Genomic DNA, 9,064 nt, shown 5'->3' on the forward strand with positions numbered 1-9,064 from the left:
AAAAAGCATGAAAATCTATATAAAAAACAATGTTTTTTATTTTTATTTTGAAGTGCAACGTGGGCACTTCTGTGCTTAAAGAGTAGAAAAAGAGCTTTTGGCTCAAACAATTGGACATCGGAGGAAAAAATGCATGATGTCCACTGCGAGTGTAAACAACATCCTTTAACACTCGCTCGCCTGTCCTCAACACTATATGGCACCGACACGTTCAAATGGGATCAAAGGTGGATGTGAAAATGGCGAGGCGCGTGCATTGTGCATCGTGCAATCGGGCGGCCCGAATTTACAAGATTGCACGGCTCGAATTTACAAAACTGTCCCGAATTTACAAATCGGCCCGTATTTACATATGTGGCATTGAAATGCCACATACTTCAGTGAATGCATGCGGGCATGGTGGTTAGAGCACATGCATCATACGGGGGAGTTCGGGGTTTCAAGGCTCAAGGTGCTGGCCCGAATTTACCAAATTTACTTTTTGCCCGAATTTACACAAAGCCCGAATTTTCAAAAATACATCTGACAGCCCGAATGACCCCCACCGTCGATCCCATTTGAAAATGCCCGGGCCAAATAGTGCGGAGGCTCGCCTCTGTCAAGTCTGATCGGAAAACGAGGGTGGAAGAAGGTCGCATGGCGTGCATAGTCTGAATGGGGCTTTATAAACTTATAAATTTTCTGTTTTGAGCTCCATTGAACATTCCATTTTTGGTTTAGCTTAGACTTAAGAATCTTATTAGATCCTCGGCAAACTGTTTTTAAAATTTTACCCAGCAAGGCACCATTGCTCAGGATCTAATAAGATTCTTAGAATCAAAATAGACAGAAATTTAAAGCACCATTGTGTGGGTCCGCCTTCAGGGCTTCAACTTGACATTTGTCCGTTGACTTGTGTTGAAGTCTGATGATCTGATCCTCTGTCGAGTCTAGCACCAGGGCCCAGGGTCCAGGCTCGAGTCGCTATCTGCCATCACTCTCTCTCTTTTGAGGATCTGGAGCCTGGACTTGACTGTTTAGGTAATGGCGTCTCTCCTCCTCTTTGCACTCGTTATCACCCTTTCCTGCACGACTACGTCTACGTCTACAACTAGTACAGCGATGATATTGCGGCCTCCGCCTGCCGGCAAGTGCCACCCGGCTGACCAGGCGGCGCTTCTGTCGCTGGCAGCCTCATACCACTTTCACAACTGGACGAATCGGCCGTCAAATGCAGCTGCCGCCGACTGTTGCAGCTAGCAGGGTGTCACCTGTGCCAACAGTACTACTGGCCCCGCCGCCGCCAACAACACTACTCACCGTGTCACAGCTATAAAGCTGGAGTGGGCAAGTCTGAGCGGTGATTTCCCGCCGCAGCTCTGCAACCTCACCGCCCTCCAAAGCCTGTCAGGGCCGCTGCCGCCCTGCCTCACCACTCATCTCCGCCGCCTACGCTCCCTCGACCTCGCCTTCAACTCCATCTCCACTTTGCCGGTTCCCTTTGATCTGCCCGTCCTCCACACTCTCGACCTCAGCTTCAACTTCCTCTCGTCCGAAGCCTCCCCGCTCACCCGCATCGCTGCCGGCGGCCTCCCCTCCCTCGCCATTCTCGACCTCACCGGCAACTTTCTCTCCGGCCCTCTACCGCCCTCCCTCTTCGACACCTCTCGCCTCTCCTCTCTCGCTATCCTCTACCTCACCCTCAACCAATTCTCCGACTCCCTCCCTCCCTTCCCCTCCAATTGCTCCACCTCCAACTTACTTGTCCTTTTTCTCTTCGGCTCCTTCGACCTCACAACCACCGGCAGCGGCGGCCCCATCCCGCCAACCATCTCTAACCTCTGCAACCTGCGAGTTCTTGTCGCTGCCTTCAGCGGGCTCTCTGGCTCTATTCCAGAGACCCTCTACACGCGTCCTTTCATCCAATACCTCGACCTTTCGGGCAACAACCTGGAAGGAAGCATCTCTCCTAGCATCCGCAACCTTCACGCGCTACAGTATCTCGGCCTCTCAGGCAATTCTCTATCTGTCACCCTACCTCCCCAGCTGGGCTCCCTTGCAAACCTCTCCGAGCTTGAGCTTGCGCACAACCACTTTGGTCCAGCCCCCTTCCCACCCTTCTTGGGAAACCTCTCCCAGCTTCAGAACCTCGACCTCTCGGGCAACTTCTTCAATAGCACCATCCCGCCTGAATGGGAAAACCTCACTCATATGCGCACCTTCAAAATCTCGGGAAATACCCTCTCTGCCACTTCCGCCCTCCCGAGTTGGCTTTTCTGCAAGAATTAGAGCTCCGCTTCAGATTGAGCTCCGCCCACTTCAACTGTGAGAAGCTCAAGCTCATAAACAGCACCATCAGATACCTTGACATTTCTGACAATCATCTCACCTCCTCCTCCCTTATCCTCGAATGCTTAAGCCAAGTCCGCTTCCCATCCTTATCACACCTAAATCTCTCACAGAACCCCCTTCACTCCCCTCTGAATCCATCTGCTGTGTTGCTCACTCCCTCTCTTAGCCATTTGGATATAAGCTGGTGTGGATTGTCGGGTCGATTAACCAATAGTTTCTTGTCCATTGCCATAGGTACCCTCTCTTCCCTAACCCTCTCACACAATCAGCTGCAAGGAAAGCTGCCATCACTACTTCCGACTTATGGAGGCTGGACAGATATAGATCTCTCCCACAACTTCTTCACAGGTATAAACACGCAGGAAGCTGTTGTTGAGAAAATCAACCAGACAAGCCGCCAAGTACAACTCGGCCAACTTCTCTTATCCAACAATAGGCTCAAAGGTGATCTTGGAGAGTTTCTGGCAAAGTTTGTGGCTTTAAGCGTCGATGGCTGCCCAATACATTTCGAAATGCTGGATGTGTCCGACAATGACTTCACAGGAACCGTGCCCCCTTTTGTTGCCAACTGTAGTGGTCTTCACAGGATCAAAATGGGCAACAATCACCTCAGAGGGCAGATTCCTGCTGAATTGGGTTTGCTTTCTGGGCTGAGAACACTGTCCTTGCACCAAAATCAGCTGGAGGGAAGCATCCCCTCTACTCTCTCCAACTGTACCTCTCTTGAAGTCTTGGATTTGAGTCATAATAGATTGGATGGTGATGTCGAACAGGTGCTCTTCAGCTCACAAAACCTCCCCTCTTTGCGTGTTTTGCTGCTCAGCTACAACCGCCTCACAGGCATCATTCCTGCCTCTGATTGGTTTCTCCAATAACCGGCTGGTTGGAGTCATTCCCCCCCACCTTCAACTCCCTGCTTTCAAGAAGTTGGCAGATTCCCCATCGTCCAAACAACTAAGTACCACAAAGGGTACCCTTTTCGAAGACGACATCACTCTCGTTGTCAAGGGAGTAGAGACCCATTACACCTACATCCTGAACATCCTCACATCAATAGATTTATCTGGAAATGTGCTTTCAGGACCTATTCCCCCGCAACTTGGCAAATTGACGGGCCTTGTCTACCTCAATCTATCCAGAAACAATCTATCAGGCTCCATACCTGCAGAGCTCTCCAAGCTTCAGGCGTTAGAGTCACTTGATTTCTCTTTCAACAAGCTTACAGGATCTATACCCGCAGAGCTGGGAAGCTTAAGTACGCTTGCCACGTTCAATGTTTCCTTCAATGAGGGGCTCTCAGGAGAGATACCACCAGGAACACAGCTACAAGATCAGAGCAGCTTTTTAGGAGACGACAAGCTATTTGGCTTTCCCAAGCCTGATCCCTGCGCGAACAACAAAGGCATTGCCGATGATGGCCTATTCATCATCGGCAGCGTTTTGCAGAATGGGTGCAAAGATGGGCATCTGTGCCAGGATTGCTGTTGGGTTTCATTGTTGGTTTTGGCTGCACCATCTTTGTGCTTCATGCAAACTGGCGATCATGCAAGTAGATGTTGAGTTTAATCCCTAAGCCATCATGCGCAGAAAATGAAACGGGATAATGGCGATTTCATGAGATTTTAGCATGTACATGTTAGAAAGCTTAGGACACGAGACATGCTCACCGAGTGTTTTTCTAATTCTTTAGTTGTCAATTATGCAGATTACTCTCACTGAACATGTGCTTCAAGTGTATGCCTTCTAATTCTTTAGTTGTCAATTATGCAGATTACACTCACTGAACATGTGCTTCAAGCTTATGCCAAATCCTCTAAGTAATCTTTTGGTTATAAGGGAAACTTCTAGGGGCACCTGTCTTGGACCTCAGCATAGTGGCCTTACTGGTTCAAGGCCATGTGGGCTTACTCTTTATCCAGCAATCATGCTCTTTTACTCTGGCTCATCCTACCCAAATGTCTGGATAGCCATAAAGCCAAAAGGATTGGCCTCAGTTATTTTATGCTTGCCATGGAAACAGAGAAATTGCTAGTCTAGGGCTATTGGAGAGCTTCATCCATCATCACCCCTTCCCTAGGAAAGAAGTTCTTTTGGGGAATGCCATGGGCGGTCCCACAAGAAGTTTTGGACAAATTCTCACAATAATTTCCACGTTGTGACTTACCTCAACATCATGAGCTTCTGTGAGAGAGGCACCGCATACCTAGCTAGGTATGTGGAGCCTCTCGAGCAGAAGCTCATGATGTTATCATTGTATGAAAAACACTGGAAAAGACTCCGTTTTCCTACATGAGAAAATTTCTAAATCTTCTTGTGTCCACGGACATACTCTTCTGGCATGCAGTGAGCGAGGCAATTTGGTCTGAGAGGAATTCTGTACTTTTCTTCCTAGTCTCTTCAAGCAGCAGATACTGTAAGTAATTGGCTATTTTGAATCTACCATTTCCTACTGGTCAAGCCAATGAGGATATTCCCGTTTCTTAGGTACCATCTTCTCCTAGTTGGCAAACTTGGCTTTCTCAAAAAAGACAGAGATCCTCCTGTTCATGCTGTCTTTAGGTTTTTGTCTACATCTCCTTTGTTAAGGACTCTGGTAGTTTTCTTATTCTTTAATTTGAGTTGGGTATGCCCCTTTCCATCCATAAGAGGCCCATGTATCTCTTTTCAAATCTCATTGTTTTTGATGCTTTTCGTGTTTCACTACAGAAGAAAAGCCGAATGTGTTATGTTGATTGTAAGTTTAAAAGGTAATTTAAAACCTTAAACATATTTTAAGGTAATTAATTATTATATACTGCCGTTTTTTTTTGCAAGAAAAAGATCCTTCCATTAGTTAATATACTGTTCAAAGGCTACAAAACCACCTTTGCAAGAGAGGGCTACAACAGAAACATGGGGAGACTCTCCCAATGAGGAAACAAAGTATGTACGATGAGGGCTAGATGACGAGATGGGAAGAGGAAAGAGCCATACTGGTGGTCGGTAGTGCCATCTAGGCACGCCTTGAACCATGGTGAAGAAAGGTCCTGGGTGCCAAAGTTGCAAAAAAGCCTCTCGGTGCTCCTGCTCCCGCATGCGGTCGGAGCTGCCCTGAAGTCCCTCAAACTGACCCTTGAGTGTATGAACCAGCTCCAGCCAAATGTCACGAACAGTCTCTGTCAGTGGGACATGGCGAGCCTCCAAGATCCGAAAGCAGCGGGCTTGCCAGATGAACCAAAGTGTCAGGCCGCAGACGAGCTCCCAACACCACTCTCTATCACTGCACCACTCTTGGGGGATGAGCTCTGTGGCAGGCTGGAGTGTAGGTCGATCCCCTGAATTACTATCATCCTACTAGTGGAAGCCGGTTCAAAATGGAGCGCAGGGCCTGTTGGGATTAAAGCCCAAGTGGCCTCTTATGCGGATATGGCCGGCCGGCCGCCTAACTCACTTACCTCTAACTCTTTGTATATACTAACTTATACTTTGTGAATACTAAGGAATTGGGAGATAACCCTTCTAACAGTTCTCTGCGTACTGTACTGTGTAAGCTCACTGTGTGTGTGTGTGTGAGAGAGTTGACCCACGCTTCGCTCCGCGACTTCAATTGGTATCAGAGCCTTGGTTCAGTGCGGATTTGCGCAATCGCGCGCGCACTTTTCCGGCAGATTCTGGATTCGGAGTTCGAAAATTCACACTCGGCGTTCCGGGAGCGTTTCCATCAGGCGACCTGTGGTTTTACCTCCCCTTCGAAGCCGCTTATGCCCTCAGAATTTCGTTCTGAGCACTACAGCAGAAGATAGATTTCAACCGCAAAGAAATCCGTCTTGTGTAGATTGGCAAGCAGGAGGTGGTCGACATCAATATCGACATCGACATACATCACTTATTCGTCTTCAGAGCATCATCTATAGACCAGGTACACATATATATCATCAGATATATATATTGCAGTCTGCATTGCTACTTCTTGTGCTTGCCAGGTTCCAGGGGAGGTGTGGCCATACGACGGCTTGACACCAATGGCATGTATTGCAGATTGATGTACTGTGATTGTGGGTCTGCTAGTTGTGAGTCACGCTAGCAGACAGACCGCCGCAGCGGTCATAGGACAGTGATTGGTCTATTATAGGATGTATGATAGTTCTGGGCAGTTTGCTGAGCCATCTGAGAGGGTCGTGTGTGAGGTTTTTTGAAGCCAAGCACTGGGGGCTGGGTTACCCAGTGTGAGGTGGATTAGGTTGCTGGAGTTCCCCTCTACACGCATCCTCTTCGATGACTTTTATCGCTTAGGATGTATGACTTTGTGTAGACACTGGATTGCATCTTATGCGTCAGGCCATTGAGGCATTGCTCAGGGTTCAGTCTTGAGACAGATACAGGTTCTGTCATTGCCCAGAGAGGAGACAATGTATGCTTACAGGATTTGTCGCTGGTCAGCTATTTATGATTGTTTTTTGAGCTATCTTTTGGTTCCCAGAGCTCAGTTTACAGGGGAGACTCTGTCAAAAATTTTCAAAATACTGACAGTTCCTGAGGAGAGGTGTTCAGCTTGTTGATTACAGCTTGTTTACTGTGTACAGAGGCCAGTTTACAGGGGAAACTCTGCCGGATTTTTCTCAGGAGTAAACAGTTTGGCAGATATGGCATCTTCTCAAAGTGAGACTCTTTACAACATAAAGAAGCTGGATGGCACAAACTTTCCATTCTGGAAGAAGCAGATTTGGCAGGTTTTGGTGCAGAAAAAACAAGTGAAGCCACTGAAGCTCAAAGGGGAGAGACCAGAATTTATGGCTGAAGATGAGTGGGAAGATCTTGACGAGTTAGCTTGTTCCACAATCATGCTGACACTGGCAAAAAATGTTTACTTCAACGTAGCAGAAGAGACTACAGCGTATGGCGTATGGCAAAAGCTATGTGATATGTACGAGAAACAAAGTGCTGCTTCTCAGATTTAGTGGCTCAAGAAATTGGTGGATTTTAAGATGAAGGAAGGGACAGCCATGTCAAATCATCTGAATGAATTTCACTCAATTTTCAGCCAGTTAACAGCACAGGAGATAGTCTTTCCAGATTCAGTGAAGGCTATGTTTCTCTTAATCACTTTGCCAGACAGTTGGGATACTTTTCGTACAGCGTTAAGTAATTCTGTCGCGCCAGAAGGTCTTACAAGTGCCAATGTAGAAGGCAGCTTGCTCACAGAGGAAGTGAACAGGAAGAACATTGACAAAGGCAAAGGCAATAGTGCTTTGGTCGTTCGAGGGAGACAACAGTTTAAAGAGAAGAAGGGTAAGAAGGCACAAAACCGGAGTAAGTCTCGTGATTCGAAGTCAAAGGATGACATAGAATGCTACCATTGTGGCAAGAAGGGTCACATGAAGCGAAACTGTACGAAGTGGAAACAAGAAAAAGGAAAAACAAAGAGTTCTGAGCAAGATGAAAAGAAGAGTTCAATGAAGATTGAAGAGGTGAATGTCACAGGATTTGGTTCAGACAGTGATTCTGGTATAGCAGCTGGTGACATCTTCCTTACAAGCAATCTTGTAAGGAAGATGTCACCAGCTGCTATACCAGAATCACTGTCTGAACCAGATCCTGTGACATTCACCTCTATTGCTTGTAAGGAAGATGTCACCAGCTGCTATACCAGAATCACTGTCTGAACCAGATCCTGTGACATTCACCTCTTCAATCTTCACTGAACTCTTCTTTTCACTGAACACTGTCTGAACCAGATCCTGTGACATTCACCTCTTCAATCTTGATTCTGTTTTCTTGACTGCAGAGGATGGACATGCTATGAGTGATTGGATTATCGACTCAGGGGCATCTTTACATGTTTCTCCGCACAAAGAGTGGTTTACATCATATGTGGCTACTAAAGATTATGTCAGACTTGGCAATGAGCAGGTTTGTGACATACTTGGAGTGGGAGATGTGCAGTTGAAGTTTCAGAATGGCTCTTCTTTATGGCTCAAGAATGTCAGACATGTTCCAGCAATCCGAAAGAGCTTGATTAGTACAGGGAAGTTGGATGATGCGGGTTATGTGACAGTTTTTGGGAACAGCGCTTGGAAGATCTCCAAAGGTTCAATGACTGTAGCACATGGTAGCAAGTCAGGAACTCTGTACACTTTACATGTTTCAGAGGTTAAAAACCATGTAATTAATGTGATTGAGCAGCCAAGTGTGTCACTGTGGCATCGTAGGTTGGGACATATGTCAAAAAGAGGAATGGAAATACTTTCTCATTATGGTTATTTGCCTGGCTTTTCATTTCAAGATTTCGAGTTTTGTGAGCATTGTGTTTATGGTAAGCAAACACAGGAACCGCACAGATCAAAGAGGAATCGTAGGGACGAACGGTTAGCTCTTGTACACAGTGACCTATGCGGACCAATGCCTAGTTTGTCACTAGGGGGAGCAGCGTACTTTTGTACATTCATAGATGACTATTCTCGCAAAGTATGGGTTTACTTCTTGAAGCACAAGGATGAGGTGCTCAAGGTCTTTAAGACATTCTTGCAGCTGGTGGAGAATCAGAGTGGTCAGAAGCTGAAGTGCTTGAGAACTGACAATGGTGGAGAGTACGTTTCCAAAGCTTTTCAAGACTTTTGTGAAGCAAAAGGGATTAAGCGGGAACTTACTGCACCATATAATCCTTCACAGAATGGGGTTGCAGAACGTATGAATAGGACCATACAAGAGAAGGTCAGAAGCATGTTGTCAAATGCTGAGTTGCCTGATGGATTTT

The 9,064-nt window shown here is 46.8% G+C and overlaps 1 protein-coding gene across 1 annotated transcript; it reads left to right on the forward strand.

Moving 5' to 3' along the window:
- Positions 1–2,020: 2,020 nt before the first annotated feature.
- On the forward strand, positions 2,021–3,367 carry LOC147432683 (receptor like protein 24-like). The gene has a single exon (XM_086491625.1). It carries the CDS (start codon positions 2,172–2,174, stop codon positions 3,204–3,206), a length of 1,035 nt encoding a protein of 344 aa, XP_086347751.1. The 5' UTR covers positions 2,021–2,171; the 3' UTR covers positions 3,207–3,367.
- The last annotated feature ends 5,697 nt before the right edge of the window (positions 3,368–9,064 follow it).

This window comes from Adiantum capillus-veneris, chromosome 20, assembly GCF_014529385.1.
Source record: "Adiantum capillus-veneris isolate H3 chromosome 20, ASM1452938v2, whole genome shotgun sequence".
NCBI classification, from domain to species: Eukaryota; Viridiplantae; Streptophyta; class Polypodiopsida; order Polypodiales; family Pteridaceae; genus Adiantum; species Adiantum capillus-veneris.

Coding starts and splice junctions, on each gene's coding strand:
- LOC147432683 (XM_086491625.1), top strand. CDS start 2,172: ATGGGAAAACCTCACTCATATGCGCACCTTCAAAATCTCGGGAAATAC.